The sequence below is a fragment of the Hyposmocoma kahamanoa genome, unplaced genomic scaffold, assembly GCF_003589595.1.
Source record: "Hyposmocoma kahamanoa isolate Upper Pololo Valley unplaced genomic scaffold, ASM358959v1 210, whole genome shotgun sequence".
In the NCBI taxonomy this organism is placed as follows: domain Eukaryota; kingdom Metazoa; phylum Arthropoda; class Insecta; order Lepidoptera; family Cosmopterigidae; genus Hyposmocoma; species Hyposmocoma kahamanoa.
In genome coordinates, this window is record NW_020653731.1 from 67,153 (window position 1) to 87,522 (window position 20,370).

The 20,370-nt window shown below is 34.6% G+C and overlaps 2 protein-coding genes across 2 annotated transcripts; one reads left to right on the top strand and one right to left on the bottom strand.

The window, feature by feature from the left end:
• Positions 1-745: 745 nt before the first annotated feature.
• LOC113227471 (mediator of RNA polymerase II transcription subunit 20) lies at positions 746-2,992 on the bottom strand. The gene is made up of 4 exons (XM_026460407.1): positions 2,910-2,992; positions 2,558-2,700; positions 2,096-2,355; positions 746-1,080 (listed from the first exon to the last, which is right to left on the bottom strand). The coding sequence occupies exons 1-4, from the start codon at positions 2,921-2,923 to the stop codon at positions 871-873; spliced, it is 627 nt and encodes a 208-aa protein (XP_026316192.1). The 5' UTR covers positions 2,924-2,992; the 3' UTR covers positions 746-870.
• Positions 2,993-3,530: 538 nt separating this feature from the next.
• Positions 3,531-15,674, top strand: LOC113227396 (homocysteine-responsive endoplasmic reticulum-resident ubiquitin-like domain member 2 protein). Its single transcript, XM_026460288.1, has 5 exons — positions 3,531-3,896; positions 7,562-7,889; positions 9,513-9,615; positions 10,103-10,330; positions 13,168-15,674. Exons 1-5 carry the CDS (start codon positions 3,762-3,764, stop codon positions 13,427-13,429), a joined length of 1,056 nt encoding a protein of 351 aa, XP_026316073.1. The 5' UTR covers positions 3,531-3,761; the 3' UTR covers positions 13,430-15,674.
• Positions 15,675-20,370: the final 4,696 nt, after the last annotated feature.

Genomic DNA, 20,370 nt, shown 5'->3' on the forward strand with positions numbered 1-20,370 from the left:
CGTCTACTTTCCCGATTGGTCCACTTGTTTTTCCCGATTCGTGTATTTCCCATTTCGTCTACTTTTGGAAGTAGACAAATAGTAAAAGTGGACCGATCGAGAAAGTAGACCAATTGTACCGAAGGGGAATCAGGCCATAGTCTGCCACACTGGGCCAATGCCGATTGGGGACCTCACACGTTTTCCGACGCTTATGAACCTTCTTCGACGTGCTGGTTTCATAATTTCCCGTCAAAGCTCAAAGTAAATTTCAAATTAAATTTCACAAAAACTCAGAGGTTCGAGGTCGAGCTCGGATTCAAACAGACTCTGCTTGAAACGCTAGTGGTTAAAAGTTACAAAATACGGAAAAACATAAACACATGCATTCCTTATATTTCAATAGAGGGCGCAATGCTTATTCAAATAGTATTTAAGAGCTCTTCAAATGTAGTCATTAACCCTTAAAGACATAAAATAAAAGTTAACTTGTTTTCTGTAATTTTCTACAAATGTAAGTTACGTCACTGTTTCACCGGACGTAACGATTTTTTTTTTTAGATAATATGTACTACATTGTTGTAGTCCATAATCTCAAAAACACCTAAAAATCAGGAAGATGGCATATACAATATAACTGAGGCATACTTTTTTATATCAATCTCAATATTGTTATCTTCTAGATGTATACAAATAGATAATAAGTATAACTTAGATATAAAAGAAAAGATATTATTTTTATGATTTTTCCTTATTTATTAATTAAGTCTTGTTTTTTATTTGTCTGCTTATAAACTATGGACTCTGCAAATATGAGAATAAGCCCAAGAAAAAACGACCTTTAGGGTTAAGAAACGGTGTGTCATTTATATTAAATGATGAATATCACCCTTACGCACCTCTAAGTCCAGTAATCTTTCTATAAGCACTAAAATGTTCTAAATACTGATATATTGTATCAATAGGAGTGTATATTTCGTTCATTCTACCAAGAAGATGTTGCGGAGGTTGTACTGGAATGGGCGGGCCCAGGAGGCCCTGTAGGAATTCCCGAAGGAGACCCCATACTGCATTTGCCATTACACAGGGTCTGTATTCAATCTGAAAGGAAATTTTACTTCATATTCTTAAGGCACAGAGTAAATAAATACAGTTAAATAAATATTTAGACAAGACTACGTACTTTAAAAACAGTATACACAGCATGATCAAATATTACTTCAAACTACATTGCTTTAAATTTAAAACAAACTGCGTAGAAAATAAGTTTATAAAATGATTACAAATAATAATAATGTACCAGACAACCACAGCTATCGCGACAAACGCGCCTTCGATGAAATTGGGTAAGTTTCTGAACGGAATTAATGATGTCAATGTTGCCATATCATACAATAATGGTGAGTTTAAAAATAACGGTGATGGGAGAGAAGCCCGAATTTTAGGAGAGCGGGAGTTTATTCAAGGTGAGAAAAGTAATGAACTCAGAGAAGCTACATCGAATGTAAGTATCATGTAAGTCTAAGCAATATTATTAAGAGATGTGGGATGAGAGAGGAAAGGTTAATACGTATTAGAACTTATAGAAGGAAGCACCGACTGTTCCAATGGAGCAATCGTAGGTGGGTGCAGAACTAGAACAGAACTGAACCCCATTCATTCTGAGGGAATGACTGACAGGAATCAATTTTAAGAAGTTTATTTTCAAAATTGGTCTTTTTTATAGACAATAAACACAAGCTTTGCCCACATCTTACCTGATGTTAAGCAATGATGACTTACTATGGTGTGTGTCTAATACAGGGTTTCTTAAACTTTGTTTTCCAGTGACAGAGCTTCTCTACTTCAACTTCAACTTTTGTATCTATGGCTCCGTCGTTTTGCGTGACGATTTCGCCAACGTCAGGGTTTCAACCCTCACCACCGCTCTACATGTATTTCAAGACATGTAGAGTGGTGGTGAGATAGATTGCCGGTTATTAAAACACATTGGCGGTTATTATTCACATTGATGGTTATATATATATTTTTTTTTTTTTTAATGACATTACAACAATGTTAGAGATCGTGGGCAGTTGTCAGGCACTGACAATTGCCTAAATTGCAAAAAACCTACCTCAACTAAAATTCCTTTAAAATTCTGATTCATGGTGACTGATCCAATTTTGATGCAGAAGTCGCCCAGTTCAAACCTAGGCCCTTTACTTTCAATCTTAGTCTGTTTCTTAGACGTGTAATGTTGAGATAACTTCATCATGAGCAAGTCAAACAGGCCATCAGCTATTACGTGGATGTTCTTTGTACCACTTTCCAAAATTGAGAATACAGATGCTGGTTGCTCGGAGTTGTGGAGAATATGCACAGTTTTTGTCGTTCCTGTAACAAACTGTGAAATTTAAACGCTGTAAATGCAGACAGGTAAGTGTAAATAGACTAAAGATCTTGGTAAAAGAAAGATCTTTATCTGTCCGATAAGTCCATCTCATATAACTTTTAGATTATGAACAAGTATGAGGTAGCATTATGTTATTTATTGAGTAATGTATATACAATTTTTCCTTCTGTTTTTATTACATACCCATCTGTGGTGGTGACAGATAACTTTCGCAGTCCACCAGAAACTGGCCTTGTTGTAAAGCTCCCAGAGCTAGGAGACGTTTGGACAGCAATTCTATAACATATGTTCCTGTCTTGTTTTCCGGGACAGGATATTGCTGTAAGCTGTAATAATAACAACAGTAAATGTAATAACAGCGCCACATTATCATACCAACTTAACAAAGCTTTTTAAATCGCTCCTGGAGCTGAATTCCACACATTCTAAATTTCTAGAACAATAAGTATTCACATGCCTTATCAACGATTGTACAAATTCCTTGGATTTGACTTTTTATAGAACTCTATTTGCTTAGGAATAGCATTTTACTTACACTGTAACTCCCATGTTTATTTTATTCCCATACGTATTTGGATAAACGTATAGGTTAGAAATTCATTATCTCGACTCAAACTTTCTATAATAATCGTCGTAAAACTTCGAAATTACAAGTGTTCAAGTATTAGAACAAACATACAAAGTACTTTGTGGAACAAACAAATAATACGAATATTATGGAAACTCTACATTCTACACAGATAACACGAAAACAGTTTCCCACTTCACTGACTTCACCACCAAACCAAAGAGAATTTAAGCACTACGTTCACCAAACAAACAAAAAACGTTTTGTTGCAATAATCAGAATCAGAATATTTGCAAAAAATAGCAATACTGACATATTATGCGTTTTGTTTCGTTTCGCAACCAAATCGAGTAAAAAAAAAAACTGAATCTGACCTTTGATTGGATAAGTTTTCTTAACTATGTTTTATCAGCAATGAATATATTGCTTAAACAATCTGTCAACGTATTCGTCCAATAGTAATACAGAATCTGTACAAATGAGAACAATAATTAGAGTCACAAGTGCGTGTTGGACCAATGAGTATTCGACAGATAATTTTAGTAAATTGTCAAATACGGGGGCCTCATCCATCATTGTGTAGTATTTTATTTACGTAAAACCAATTAATTTGGCCATTTATTTCTTTAACTACCGGATCAAAGCTTCACATAGTTAAAACATTTGTGGGTGGGTTGCGGTAGCTATAAATTTAAATGCCGATAATTGTTTAAGAAATAGGCATTTATTTGGTGTGTTTATTTTGGTGGTGACAAATTTTCAAGTATAGGTACTCACTGCGCTTATCTAACGCGAGTGGTAACAATTGGATGATTGAAAATGATACCAGATAATGTGACGTTGATTGTTAAGGCTCCAAATCAACAGATTGAAGACCAGAACATAGAATGCCAATCCTCATGGACCGTAAGGCAGTTGAAGGGACACCTTTCGGAAGTTTATCCCAGCAAACCGGTAGGTATTTTGTTATTTATCTGCTTAGAGTAATTCTGCGCAGTTTTGAGTAAGTTTTATGTGAACTTCTTAAGCATAAATTGTATTCCTTAGATTTAACTTTAAAAAAATGTACATTCATTTGTATCTGTAATTTAAAATGTACATTCAATTGTATCTGTAATTTCGGATATATGTTCTTGCGGCCTAGATATAGCGTTTTGCTCTTACAGTAAATAAATATTCCTAAGAAATATTCTTAGTTTCCGCTTTAGGAACAATTAATGTCGTAACAAGCACAAATTTTGATTATAATTTGCCTGTTTGTAATTGTATTGTTGTTAGAAAACACTAAAATTTTTTAGATGATGCAATATCTCGATTTTTACAATTTTACAAATGCAAATTGATTATTTCATGGTGCAATCACACCCTTCATGGCTCAATTTGAAAACCCAGCTACACATTGGAAATAAATAAAAAAAACTTTATATAGATTGTTACAGTTTGTAACAAAGGTAAAGTTTATCACTGAGTGGATCCGTAAATATGATAACGATCCAAACAGACTATATTTATGACAAATACTTAGATTACTAAAATAAAAAGAAGTATTGTGTCAATTCTTCAGGGAAGGAAAGGCATAAAAGCAATTTTATCAAATTTATCTAGCGATGTCATTGGATTACATTTTCTAGAACTTCATCTGTTCACCTGAGAAAATATTTTTGAACATAAAATGAAAATATTATGTAAAAATAGCCATAAAAATTAATAAAGATATCGCAGTTATACTGGGAAAAATAATTATTTCACAATATTGATTTTGTTCATCAATTGAAATTTCTATGATGATTTTTTCTTGGGCGTATTATTGGGCAAATTGGTAATGGTGGTTCCACATTTTATGTTTTACTGAAATTTGACAATGTTTGCATTTTACATAAGTAATTTTGTCATGTTATCCTAAATAAGTCATTTTCTGTGAAAATTCCAGATGATTGGTTTTCGCAGTATAATGACGATATGAACCAAAACCTTTATTTAAACCTTTATTTTATGTTTTCACGTGGCTTGCAACTTTGTAGTTAGGCTTTTATTATGCAAGTGGAGAAAATGAAAAATGCCTTCCCAGATTTGGAGTATTCTCTAAATACAGTGGATAAATAGTCTCTGCTATTTCATTCTGCATGACAATATGTTTCTATGTGTTGAAATATAATTGAGAGGAAAAAAAAAATTATTTGGTAACCTTAGTCTAATAAAAAAATCTAAATTATTGTATATTCTTCATTGCTCCGAATAAATACACCACAGACAACCACAAATTACACCCAAACTCACAAGAGAAATGAATCTAGGCCATACAAATATTTATCCCGACCCGGGAATCAAACCACCTGAGACCTCTGCGTGGCAGTACAGTATGGTAACCGGTTGGCCACAGAGGCGGTTGAATCTCTAAAAGAGATCTCTTCCAGCCAACCCAGGGCAGTGAGAGCTAAGGTTGTAAGCGGGCAACAGTGTGCAAGTGTAAAACAAATTAAAATAATGAAATGCAAAATAAAAATTATTACATTTGAAATGTGACCAAAATAGTCTCCATTCAGGTTTTTGTAATAAGATGTGGGAAAACACGTCATTACAATGGTTTTTACTGAAGGGTTAATGACAAAGTTTATGTTGCTTTCAAGTTAAAAGTAGAAAAATATAAAATAAACTTGATTAGGTGCAAACTCAACCAAAATCAAAAGTACTGTGAGAGTGCTTGTAGAGACTGCCCTCAGTACGAAAAAGGGCACAATTGCTGTATAAAGTACGCATAGTTGTGCCTTTTTTCATTATGAGGGCAGAGTAGGTGGGGTATAATAAATTCAAAACTGATTGGGCATGTATTGTGCTTGTAAAGTGTTCTCATGTATTTTTGCTTGGGACATGTAGCAATGTCAGTAGTAACGCACACAGGCGTCAGGCACAGCACAACTACCAGTGCTGTTGTTAGGCACTTGGGTAACTAGTAAAAATTTCATAAAAGATAATTTGATAGAGACAATTGGCTTATAACAATGTGTACTTTTAAATACACATAAAATCCAAAAGTACTGTATACATGTAACAAGGTCCAGCTTAAGGGGTTAGTCAAAATATACTTCATCCAAAGACTTCAAAATATACTTCATCCAAAGGCAATATGGAGTTTTGTCAGCTATGCTTCTCACACACCTATTGCTTCCTCCACATGCTTTAGTTTTTTCATATTTTTGGTAATTAAATAATAATAATAATAATTTATTTTTGGACAGCGTAAATTCCTCATTAGTAAATTATTCAAAACTTAGATCGAAAAAACTACTAGGTTCCTCATTAGAGGTCCCTCCATTTTAAGGATACTATTGTACTATTACGTTATTTGTTAAGAAGAGAAGCTATTCTCTTCTGTAGTCCATCAGTGGAGTGCGTAAGTCGGCGCTTCTGCAAACATTAAATATGCGCTACAGAACCTTGGACTTCCGCAATTGCATCCTAAAAGCATTGAGTGCAGAGAACAATTTATGATGTCTTTGTATGTCAATTCCACAGGCTTTGGCCAATTGGTCGTTTGGCAATTTGGCCTGGCATCCATATTGTGGTTGAGATGTGTGTGCCAATCAACCTATCCCCACAAATCTGTTTATATTCAGTCTATAAGTTTATGTTATTACTTTACTAACATTTATCTTTACAAACCATAGAAGCAATTTTTTTTTATGATGGTATATGATAATTTGTCCACACTGTTGATCAGTTGATCAGACAGTTTACACCTTAGTCAATGCATCATCTTTCAGACCACAATGCTCTCTAATATACTAGAAAGTTATTTGCAATTCCTTGTTTTTTCTTAATTTTTGAAGCCATGAAATTTAATTTAGGCCTTCTTATGTAAGAATTTTAGAAATTAAAAATACAAATTAGCTATAATTGTGTTTCATGTATTAATTCTTGATCCATTGGATCTAGAACACCGCCAACTGACAGTTATCTGACACCGCTTATATACCTGCAATCGTTTCTCAATGTTATTAAAAGGTAGTAAAGGTGTTAAAACGAAAAAAAGGTTTTTATGATGTAACACTTCAATTATCAAATTCTTTTGCATAGAAAAGTATATCGAACAACCGTGATAAGGGTTATAGCCAATCAATTGGTGTTTTCTGCTTGTTACATACTGTATTTTCTTTTACTCAACTATTTATGTACCAATCTACATGTTTTCTTGTATGTTAACTTTGGGTTCTGACATTGTCATGCTATTATTGAGATATATAGTGGTAGTAGATTTCTTTTTTATTTAAAATAGGTACACAGTTGCCTACAATTTTACCTGATGTTAGGTGATTAGATGGTTAGTTGATTAGATTAGATGGTTTGAAAAGTCTGTGAAATGGGGAGGACCCAATTGAGTAATTTGCTCTTAAACTTGTATTTATTATGTATGTGTATAGGCGCCTATTATTATTTTTAATCAAGTGGACTCTCTGTATGCTGGTTGGGTTGTTTAAATATGTTTACATTCAATTTGTTTTTACTATTAGTATTATTATATGCGGTATTTATTTTCATTTAATAAATGTAATTATTAATATTGTTTTGCTTTGTTACCTAACTCACATATAATAACAAATATATCCTTTTTCTTGTTACAGAGAACAGAAGAACAAAAGATAATATACTCAGGACAACTGTTAGAAGATAACACAATTCTAAAAGATGTGTTACGAACATACGAAAGCCAAATTGCTCACACAATGCATCTAGTCTGTACACCGAGCAGAAAAATGCCGGAGCCCCAGCCTGAGCCTAACACTGATGGGTTGAGACAAAGGAACGTCGACACCGAACAGAGGCCGGTCGAGACCGCTCGACCTGAAACCAGACAGAATGATCAAAATCATACTGTGGAAATGCAAAATTATTTGAGTTCCTTTGTCAATAATTATGGCCGGGTACCACCATACCCAAATTATAATATGGGTGAGTTTATTAGCTCTGTATGGACTTAAATATTAAGCCCTACTGTTGGATAGGAGTACCTCTGAGAGGTTTAAGTCATACTCCACCATACTATACTTATTTAATCAGGCCCTTCTGGCAAAAATACAGATGCTTTATAAGGAGCATAATATTATAATGTTGTTCAATGATCGCATATTTTGTTAAGGAGTTTTTTTTAAAGAATTCCATTAGTTCCTTCCTGTTGTTTTGCTCAACTAAACTGTTAACTAATGCCAGTACTTGCTTACGTCAGTTCAATCTTAAATAGTGGTGCGAAATGTTACGTTTAGATTAATAATCCACAAGGACAGGGTTTAGTAACAGTAATCTCAAAAGCCTTTAAAAACGTCACCTTGTAGTCCTGCTAGTAATGGTTGCCATTTGACTATTAACGCCACTGAATTATTATTAATAGTAGCGGTAATATGCAGGACAACAATTACTTTTACAAATTATAGTTTCACAACTATAATGTGCAAAGCAACAAGTGTTTTAAAACAAAATAAATAAATATCTTTCAATTCATTTTCCTTTATTCATGTGGCTAGGAAAATTCAATATTAATATACAAGGCACTAACAAATTAGGTATGAATAATTTTAGAATCGATCAATGGTAAACACTTTTTATGTGATTTAAAAATATTACTTATTTTATATCGGTTTAAAACACAATTGGTTTAATACGCATATAGAAACTAATGTTAATATGCCATGACATCGACATTCCATTGCATTTAAATAGTGAAGTGGCTGTTAAAAGGTTTCAGCAGATAACATTGAAGAGGTTTTAATCACTAAGCAGTAAAGTAACAGTGTGTTCAGTTGTTAACTTGTTTTCTTCTTTTTTGTTCTCGAACAACCATTTATTTTACTGATTATGATTATAATTTGTTTTATATTTTGTCAGCAGCCTGTTTATAAAAAAATATGCACACAGTATCTACTTCTTTATACTACACAGACTGCTTCTAAAATTTCGTCTGACCACTAAAACTCATATTGGAATGCGTCAAATGCGTGACTTATTGGAAACTGCCTACTCAAATCTTAAACTGACTAATTTAATAACAAATAGTACAGAGTACTAAAAAAACCGACCTGAAAAGTTATTCATCCCCTAGTTTGCGACCTTTAGAGGTGGGATATTTTGTTCAAATTTAAATGGGACCACTTTAGAGGTACCCTCTGTTCAACAAAAAAAGAATTATCAAAATCGGTTCACAAATGCCGGCCGGAGTTATCGCGCATATATATCTACAATATAATAAATACATACATAGGTACACAAAAAACATACAGACGAATTGAGAACCTCCTCCTTTTTTGAAGTCGGTTAAAAATAAACCTTAACCAACAATTAGACATACAAGATGAAGGTCTCTTCAGACATACTGCAGACTTCTAAATTGGTAAAGGGAAAAGTTTTAAAATATTGTAAGGAAAATGAAACGCTTGATGACATCTTGTGAAGTCATGTATTTTTTCTTCTTAACCTAGTATTGTCCCTTATGCCCTTACAATATAATACATTTCTTTTCAATTGATCAAAAAGCGCCTTTTGTTATCAATATTGTATATACTGTATTTCCTTGTCCTACAGGAGAAGGCTATCTCCCAGTGCCGAACGATCCAGCCTCTCTAGCCAACCACATGATGATGATGCAGCAGGCCTACTTGCAATACATGCAGCAGTATGCCAACATGTAAGTTCATCTAAAGAGTGCCAAGTCAAAATGTACAAATTTATCAACAGTTGATCTCCTTGTGAAAGAGTTCATCCAGGGAAGTACGGCCACGTTACCAGTAATGTTAGCATTACTGCGTTACGGTTTTGAAGGGTAAATAAGAGTACTGGTGAAATTACAGGCACATGAGACTTGTCAACTGTCTCAGGGTGATGGGCGCAGTGGCAGTGCTCCTCAGATCTTTGCGATTTAAAGCTCTGAGCGTGAAGCTTACAATCAAGCGCACGACTTGTTCGTCCCGTCACTTGATATTATAAAAAATATGTACTTTAAAATGGTGGCACTAGCATTCTCTTTTGACAGTTCAATAAATAGGATTTTTAGTTTGTGCTTTAAAAAAACATTGCAAACATTAAGTTCTGATTATTGCTATTTGGCAAATTGGTACGTGCAGAGTCTGTATCCGGGATTGAAGATATGTAGTCAGTTTCTTTGTGCCTCACAGGTGGCAAGAGCCAGGTGCGGTTCCAGGGGCCGTGAACGAGCCGCCCGTGCCGCCGGCGGCGGCCGAGCCCCCCGCGCCTCCCGCTGATGACGAGGAAGTGATTCACCGCGACTGGCTGGACCATCTCTACTCGGCCTCTCGCCTCGCCATTTTGTTCTCACTCGTGTACCTGTACGGAAGCCCGGCGCGTTTTTTGCTGGTTTTATTGTTGGCTGCAGCTGGATACCTGTAAGTATAACATATTAAAACCCCTGATTAACGCTTACAGAACTTTGTAGAGACGCTCTGGTGTTAAGCATGGACAGCCTTACATATGCCCACTATAGTCCATTTCGTATAGGATAGGTACTGTGACATCTCAAATCATAGTACTATTTTTAGCTAATCTGTCAACCAGGTTACTAAAAGAAAGTGTTTAATAATAGTTGCAATTTTCTATCTTAGTATTCAAATAGTATACTAAGATAGAAAACGACACGACAAAGATAAAAATTAATTACTCCAACAAGTAGATGCGTAAAACGGAATATTTATCCGTAGAGATTTACACACACCATAGAATCGATAAATCGAATCGGCGTCCACATAAGTGCAATATATCTTGTGTCGTTTTCTTTTGTTTTGAGCTTTGCCTCTTTGAAAATATCCCATTTTGGGAGTAATTGTACAAATTTCGTTTCGTTGCTGTTGATTTTATACTTTGTTGTTGACTTTTCTGTAGTTTTTTTTAGTAATATTGTAATTGAATTCTTTTCATTTTATTTATTGTTTGTCCTTTATTGTCTTTAAATCAATTAATTCTCTTTCCTTTGCAAATTATGTCGATAAGATATGTAAATCGACTTTTTTCATTCGATTTTGCGTCACTACATCTCTAGAAACTTCAAATCTCAAACGTGGCCGTACCATGCTATGTGAAATGAACTATAAGGCTGTCGTTTGAATAAGCAATGTCCAACCTCAAGCTAAGTAAAAACGGTGAATATATTCTGCCATGTAGCTGTTGAGCCGCGTTTGTACCTCGTAAGTCATTGTCGCCCTGCTCCAAGCCAGAAAAAACGATTGAAGCCCAAAAATGCTACAAATCTTAATTCCGTTGACATTGGTTCCAACTTATAATAAGCGATGGTAAGGGTAGATCAATTGCTGGTTGCCGTGATGAAATGCCGAAAGGTCGCTGAATACGCCACCTTAATAATAATAATTAATGGGCCAATTGCAGTCAGCCTCGCTGATAACTTAAGGCGGTTGGGTTTATGCCACGTGGCGCTTCCGATACAAACGCAGAAAGCGGTCCAGCAGCGGTTCTTGAACCTGAAGTGACCCCGGCCGACCGCTTTGATGGCAAATACCCCTTCATCCATTTAAAATTTCAAAATAATAATGATAATAAAAGTGATCTACATCTTGACTAACAGTTGTCATTAGGCGTAGGCAAATTTTTAGGGCAATATATTTTCGGTTTCGAATTTCTCACCTTGAACTATCGCTCGTGTCAAAGTCGCTCTAACCTTGATTTACTTATTTATTTGTCATAAAAAAATTGAAAGTTGTACATGGTCGTATCTTTTTTTATTAAATTGCACTAGAGTACTTTGAAAATATAAACAATACAAAAAATAGAAATAACAAAAAAGAACTTCAAAGTTTTTTCGTTGTTGTTTTTACTTTTTCCTTGCAGAAAGGCTAAGGTCTATAGACTATGCAGTCTAGTCTTGTTTTTATATATTTTCGTTTATTTTACCGCCATTTTTAATTGTAGTTCGTGCACCATTTTTTTTAAATAAGTTTTTACCCATTTATTTGGGAAGGCAAAAGTTGTAGATACCATACAGCCTCTTCATATCTTATCATGCACCATAATTAAATGCAAAATAAATAATAACATTACAATATTTTGTTTATTTCTTCTTTAGTCTGTTTACGTAGCTCTTTGTTGGGAGATATATTTAAAAGTTTAGTGCAGTGGATAGTAATGGATTTTTGCTCATCTATTTTGCAGAGTTGATAATGACATACTTTCTGAGTTCTTTTTTTTAAGTTATCTAACTCATTATTGACTTCTTTTCATACTCTTTTCTATGGTGAAATTCATTAACGTTGTACATGTATATTGTATCCCTATAAAAATATCCATACTAAGATAAAATGTGATTTAAAATATTGCACTGCTATTACAGTACTGTTATAACTCAAAATAGGTGAAATTCAAGATTATACTGTTACTGAACGTAAAATTTGATTCTCTACACGTCAATAAAACTGTCTTTAGAGCATTGTAAGAAACAACTAAAAGATATCTACTTAACTCAAAATGGGACACTCTTTATGTGAGCTAGTTCTGGCCAAAATAGTCCTTATTAAAAAAAATATTTTTTCTCTTTTATGTAAATACGATAATGTTTGTAGTTAGCATTTTAATTATTTAAACTATACCTCTTTCAGATGCTATATTACTTTAATAATATATTTATGCAAGAGGTGTATAAGTTTTGCTCCAAGGAAGAGAAATCTTCCGTAGAAATCAATAAAAGTACTAGAGCTCATTGTGAAAGAGTTCGGCTTCACCTATTTCTGTCGCCAAGCTGTAATGTGAGCATTATTGCGTTCCGATTTTGAAGGGTCAGGGTGCTGATGAAATTACAGGCACATCGGACTTGTCAACTTAAGTACCTATGTCTCAGGGTGACGGGCGCAGTTACTCTCAGATCTTTGGGATTTAAAGCTCTGAGTGGCACTGCAACTGCTATGAAAAAGCGTGCCGTTTTTTTTATAATATCAAGTGACGAGACGAATAAGCAGTGCGCCTGATGGTAAGCTACACACCTGTCCACTTGGTATTACAAAAAAAAACCATGTAAAAATGCGTATGCGAGGTTTTACTATAAGGCGACGTAAAGCAATTTTTTGAGTGTAGCCATAGTGTAACACAGAAATTATTTAGCTAAAAAACCCGGTACATCATACCATTGAAAAGATAATGAAAGTACACTATAATGGGCTAGACAAAACGTTTGGGTTTTGCTATATGAATTTATGATTATTTTGATTTCGTTTTTTTACAGGCACCAAATCGGCTTTTTCCGCGACCTTCAAATGAATCCCCAAGAGAACGCCCGCCCACCACCGCCACCGCGTGCGAACCGTGTAAACAACCGCGACAACATCCCCGACAACCAACAACCAAACCAGGCACCTCGCGAAACCCGCGAAACTATCGACAATAACGTTACAAATAACGTCAACGACAACCAACAGTCGTTATTAGCCGTTACATGGATGATTTTCACTTCGTTCTTTGCGTCGTTAATACCCGACACTAATTAGTGGAATTGCGTTTTTTTTTTTTGTTTAATTTATATCTGTAAAAATTATGTGTTAAACGAATCTTCGCTCAGACTGTAACTGGACTATCGCAAAGCCCGAAGCGGACAAAATTTCTTATTGGTACTATTAAAAAAAAAAACTTCGTATTCTAACGTCAGTCGTAAAAGACACGACAGCGTGACCGGGAGTGTAACGCAGGAGCTATGGATTGCAAAATCCTAAGACAGCAAATCGGTTTATATACGGACAGTTCTAATATAAGGACATTTCATGTTGTATTTCATTCATTTACGTCACACCCTAAAACATGGAATACTGAATCGTACAATGTAAATAACAATTGTAACTTATAAACATTCTTGCTATATGGGACAATGTTATGTCGTGGAAAAATAATCTGGACCTCTGTCATGAGTTAATTGCCGCTGGTAACCGTTTCAGATTGTTGACAATTTTGTATGGCAAATTGCAACTGCGAATATAAGACACATTCCAACGAGAATTGTCTTATATTCAGCTGTATGTATATTATTACGTTGACCGTTTAGTACATCTACCTTTACGCCAGAGCGCACCTTTGTGTGTACGTGCGTAACTTAGTTTCGAGCGGAAAATTGATATTTTTGTCTAAGATTGTCCATGAAAAATGATATGAATTTTTAATGTATCATAATTTTTGTCAATCGCGTATATAATAAAAGTGTAGTTTTTAGCTGCCAATTTTACGGAAATCGCAAAAAGCTTTTATTTTGCTTAACCAACGCCATCTAGTGGCAATTAGATTACATAAAACCGCGACGATAAGCCTTAACAATATTACGAATTGCTAGCGACATTTTTAATATTATCTAAAAAAGAGACGAACTTAAAATAACGAATTTGCCATTGGAATTTTGTACTCGTATTAATAAATCGATCTGAAGTGCCGGAACGCATTTATAATGGAATTATAATACGACCCGAAAGTTAAAAAACATGTGTGCTGTGGTGTAACGGGCTGTTGTCCGCAACTCTTCGTCCAGGCGCCTATTTTGCGTGTTATAAACATGAATTCAGTCCAGTCTGCACGTCTGCAATTAAGGCGTGCATTCGTGATCAACTGCTTGCAGTCGAGACGTCGACTACATGCAGTCAAGGCTTCAACTGCGTGCAGTCGATTGTTCAACTGCAAGCGTCGGCTGCAGTCAATATAAACGATAATCCGAGAATCAAAAGTAGCAGTGACATTCTTAAGGGAATATATGATTTTTGAAACTTTTCACTTTTTTTTTGTAACGCGCCTTTGTTTACATTTTTGATCACAAATTCGGCCTCAGTATTGTTGGGTATTGCGGACGTGAAGTCCTTGATAAATTAAAATTGTGGATTTCGATAGTAATACATTTATTTCCATAATAAAAAGTAAGCTATTAGAATAAAAAATGTTCTGAGTACATTGATAAAGTACAAACAACATCTTTTGAGATCAACAAATACACAGACCTCCTGAAATAGGCGCCGGGCGTTAACAGGTGTAGTACATATCGAATTCGCTCATGCGGACTTCTCTTGTAGCAGCCTAAGCTTTATATTTGAGATCATTTTTAAATCCCTCTCAATCAATACAGTCTCGTTAACTTGAGTGGTGTCATTCAAGATGCCAATAACTATAGACTACTAAAACAAGAGAACATGAAGTGCTTCCGAGATCTTATTTAAATATGCCTTTATTTCAAAAGGTAAGCAAATTACTCTTGAAATCGAAACAATCAATTCTATTAATTCTTTAACTGCATCCGTGGAACGCAAAGGTCCCAGGTTCGATTCCCGGGCTTATAATTGGTGGTTGTCTATATGTGTGCCGATGGCAGTCGCGACACAGGGTTTCCCTAGTGCGGGGCTACGAGTGCTTACGCGCTGTGCGCGCGTTATTCGTATGGTAGATTCCCCTGAGAAGAATAAGTAAGAAAGTTCGGGTATTTCACTGCTATTACAATAGTGTTGTAACTCAAAATAGGTGATTTTCATGATCATACTATTGTTTAACGCAAAATTTGAATACAAGTTTTTGGTGAGCTAGTTCTCAACAAAACAGCCCTTACCCAAAATTATTAAATTATATCCCCCTTTTTTAATATATTTGGCAAATAGGAAATTAAGATCCGGTCGAATCGGTTCGGAACTTTGTTATTAATAATAACAAACTAGTGAAGCAATTTCACAAAAAAAAAAATTGAATATCATGATAGTAAAACATCGTGACATTCAATAAAACTTGAAAAAATGGGGAATTGTAACAAACAATTAATAAACATTAACCTATACGTATGGATGGTATGGCGTAACGGGCTGGTGTCCGCAACTCGACGTGCAGGCGCCTATTTTGCCTGAGTATTATACACATGTATATTTTAATAATCGTTAACGGGAAGTGATTCGTTTTTCAGCGATTTTGAAAAAAGTACACAGTACACAGTTTAGAGATAATACACTATTGTATTAACAGTTCTATGTCATGGATTGATAGAAGCTTCAAGAGCAATTGGGTCACTGCTATGCATTTTTGTCTTTGGTTTTGCACTAATTACTTAGACATAGTTCAATACTTAAAAAGTTGTTTATTAATGCCTTAAAATAATAATGACAATGGTAACATTGATATCAAAGGTACTACGACGACCTCGATTCAAAAGTAACTTGATTGCCTTTGGAAATAATTTTATTCATTAATTTTAATCATCTGTCCACTGGTTGAGGCCCCCTAAAAAATAATCAACTTTCAAAATAGACAAACTTTAATTTTATGATCGGAATTATCATATTTAACCAAAATTGTTATCTGGTAGAGTTAGCGTCAAATTGCCTCAACGTTTGATGACAAAATCAACGAGATATTGCACCTTAAGGGTAATTGATATAGGGTTGTTTTTAAAAAAAAAATTTTGGACATTTTGGTTTATTTTAAACTCTGTCTGTACCATCGTAGACATTATTCCTTATTTTGAGAGCGCTTACACTTCAGACAGTTTCATAGAATCTAAACGATGTGACCGTCATGATATTTCAGTGCGTGCAAAATTATACACAATACTTATATTTAAGATAGGATTACATTACATACATTGTAATGTACCGCTAAAAGGTTTCGATATCGGTGATCATAAATTCAATTCAAATAATTTTTGGGTAACAGACAAAATAGATTAAAAAATATAACGTTGCATGAATTTGATTGAAATATGACAAAACTATATTTGATATGAAACCGATATATTCATTTAATTTCGCACGTTCTTTTTTAATTTATTTTGTCAGTTTCTCAAAAATGTTACCTTTTGAATTTAGTCACTTTATTCTTGATGGTGTGATACATTTTACATTTTTTTTGCATCGGCATGCATTTTGTGCACGCCGAAACGTTTACCACTGTTATCCCTTTCAATTTGTCCCATATATTAATGTTTGATAGGGATGTCATTAAGATGGGCGAAAAAGAAATACTGGAAGCTACGTAGCATATTGTAAATTTCATGTACTGAATATGAAACCAAAAATAGTAAGTTTGTATATTTAAAATAGTCTTTACGTGAATTAGACTTAGTGCGATGAGAAGATTTAATTAAAATTGTCAAAATAATAATTTTAAATTTTATTTTTGTCAATTTCCATTGTTAACTTTCATTTTAAAACTTTATGATAAGAATTTTTGTCATTAGAAATTCTTGTTCAATTTAATATAATTAAGGTAATTAAAAGCTTTTCATTAGCATAAAAAATGACACAATTGTCAAATGTGAAAACGAAATTGAAATTCGTTGACAAATTGGAAATGTTCAGAAGTTTGAATATTATGAATAGTTCGAATACAATACTTGAATGTAATGTCATAAATCGGGATGGCGCCTTAAAAACTTCTATTTATTTTTTAATTAAAAAAAACGAGTACCTTTCATAAATTGTAGCGTTCGGAAAACTCACCTATTATTAATAATTTTGTTAAAAGGAGACGGAGTGTCCATTCACCACTGATTTTAACCATGAATTAGAAAGGAAACTATTTCGGTATAGATGCATTCAACCGTGACCTATAAAAAGCCCGAAACGTTGTTGGTTTCTGTTAAAAAACAAATATACGCGATTTTAAATTATAAAAAAAATTGTTTTATTTCCATTGTACAGAAATCGTGAAATCTAAAAATAACGTAGTCGTTATAGCCTCTTTGCCTAAGAACTCAATATTTTTTGGTGTTAGTTCAGATACCGAACAACGAATTTCAAATTCATTTTCAGCATATTCATGCGAGTTGATTGTAGCAATAAAAAAACAGTCGAATTGTTATGAATTCATTTCTAAATACTAATGGGAGAGAGATTCCACGTGAAATCATATACCTACCGAAAATGATTTTGTGTTTATGTTGATATGGCAGTCTGGCAACAGAGTATTTGAACGTGGACTTTATGTTATCATCCTTTAGCCCCTTGTCATAAAAATAGCCATAAGTCTCAATTCGACAAGGTTTTCCCATTACCTATCAAGATATTTTTCTGCTGATTTGAACGAGAGCGAGTTCATTTACGGGTGGCTAGTATTCTCTCATAGCCGCCATCTTGTTTACCATGTTCCTGAAATTTAAAGAATTAATTTATTCTACTGACATGATAGCAAAATTTAACACTAGCTCCACCAGTTTATAATTTGACAAACACAATATTATACAATTGCTAAAGCTGTACCAGTTTAGCATTGTTCAATATTACCTGATAATTTAGTCAGGTAATATTGAACAATGCTAAATTATCAATTAGCGAACATTGATGCCAAAATCACCACCATGTCATTGTGATTTAGCGAATTAATTGTTCAAATAGCGGTGGCGGACGGTGACAGTAGTTAGTATTAAACATTGCTAAGTTATCAACAATTAACGAACGTTAATGCCGACAGTACAGCGCCACAATTTTACGGTCCCAAAGGAACTTGTGAAATATACACAATTGTGTGCAATAATTGAAACTAGTGTATGTCGTCTACATTGTAGGTAATCCAGTCGCTCAGTTGTCGTTCAAACAGCGATGGTGATCACTGACAGTCGGTAATAAATTGTTACACTGGTACTGTAGTGTGACCGTATTAGTAAGTCTACCCCATGAGTACATTTACTCGTAGTGTAGTTTGTATTGTATGCTTGCTAGTGGTTTTGCTTTATGATAATGTGATATGGTCACACTACTATTAGAGAAGCGCGGCAGTACGGTGTAACTAAAAATTGTTTGCTAAATTGAGTTTTGTCTGCTGCCACACGCCTTTGAGCGAATATTTTTATTTTTTTTCTGTTTTCATATCGATATTTTTTGTTTTGTACATAGTACGCAACTGTATATAGGATATTTTAACACTGTACAGCGACACACTAAGCTGAATTTCCGCGATTGTTCGTTATGCCACTATTTTCGTTATAATTTCTATTATGTAACAGTACCGCTCCGCTGTCAGTGCTATAGACGGCAAATGCCCGTGTGATCACTGGTAACACAAAATTACTGGCAATATATAATGCTAAGAGCGCATTTAAATTAGACGCTTATAGAAGCGCAGCAGTGGCGCAACTGTGACTGGGCAGACGCGCGTTACGTCTTCACTTCATTTATAGTTAGGTACTGCAAAAGTGGCGCGCGCGTCACGATAGCGGCACTGCACTGCGCGTCTATAAGCGTCTAATTGGAAGGCGCGCTAAGATTGCTTATACTATATTAACTTTTGTTTAAAAACAGAGCTGTCATGGCTAGTGACACAAGGATCCGACAAAAAGCTGACTTCCATGGCTAGCATTATAAACACTAAAAATTAACGTCGCACATTCTGTATAGTGTGTAGTTGTAGCAGATTATTTTCACATTAGGAAACATAGTGATTTCATTGCATTTCCGTTGTTATAATGTAAGTTTATTTATTTTTCACTTATGCGACATTCTAATAGAGTGTAAAACAACTTTAAATTTACATAAAAGTATTACTAATAAAATTTCAGTGGCATTGTCAACATTAGTCTTTACAGACCCTTAGGCTCAGTTTACATAACCGCGAACTGTAATGAACTTTTATACACAATTGTCTGTAACGTGCAAACTAGGTAGGATGCTGTAGCAGCAGGAGAATTATCGAGTCTGCGCGGAGAATTCTCCAGAAGGCGCGCGACCTGTTTTTTGTCTCGTACCTTGTTTGTACGTTACACAATTTACCTAAAGTTCATTATGCCATGATTACAAAAATTCGCTTACATTTCATCACAATTGAGCCTTAAAGTGTAAGTTTCATTTATTTTAAAAAGCAATTATAATATCGGGTAAAAAACTCCCGAGAATAGAAAAAGTTTTATCTACCGGCTATTACGCTGCAATATCATTGTGTACGCCAAAGAGGAGTGCGTGATGGAACAGCTCGCGTTTGTAGTGATAACACCAGTGACGTAATATTTTTATAGGAATTTTGACAACTTGCAGATGACAGTATTCGTGCTCATGCTAACGGGTGCCTTCAAATTAGACGCATGTACTAATATCCATACAATATCTAGTCTGCAATAGCGGCGAGCATGGCGCTGCGGCTGCGCCACTGTAGCACTTCTATAAGCGTCTAATTTGAAAGCGCCCTAAGCGTGCTTTGAATCTAAAGTAACTCGACTAAACGAACGAACACACTTTTTTTTGTATTTTGTACATATTTAAAGGCTTGTCTTTAACCTTGTTCGAAGAAAAGCAACGGAACATAATGTGTGGCCTCTTGGAGTTTTACTGCTTCCCGTTTGTAACCAAGTGTTAATTTGATATTAAATTTCAAACTAAGATTACCCGCATTTTGTAAACATAAGTTTGGTTAAATTAGTGATATTATAATTCGTTACTGTGATAAGGGATTTTTTTTGTTTGCACCTCTTTAAAATAAAATTTGGAATGGAATT

What these genes read in the sequence shown, in the direction of transcription:
- LOC113227471 (XM_026460407.1), bottom strand. An exon ending in TCTGTCACCACCACAGATGG is followed by an intron (nt 2,356 to 2,557) that starts GTATGTAATAAA and finishes AGTTTGTTACAG; the next exon opens with GAACGACAAAAACTGTGCAT. An exon ending in TTAAAGGAATTTTAGTTGAG is followed by an intron (nt 1,081 to 2,095) that starts GTAGGTTTTTTG and finishes ATTTCCTTTCAG; the next exon opens with ATTGAATACAGACCCTGTGT.
- LOC113227396 (XM_026460288.1), top strand. Translation starts at nt 3,762, where the DNA reads ATGATACCAGATAATGTGACGTTGATTGTTAAGGCTCCAAATCAACAG. An exon ending in AAGTTTATCCCAGCAAACCG is followed by an intron (nt 3,897 to 7,561) that starts GTAGGTATTTTG and finishes TTCTTGTTACAG; the next exon opens with AGAACAGAAGAACAAAAGAT. An exon ending in TTGGCTGCAGCTGGATACCT is followed by an intron (nt 10,331 to 13,167) that starts GTAAGTATAACA and finishes GTTTTTTTACAG; the next exon opens with GCACCAAATCGGCTTTTTCC.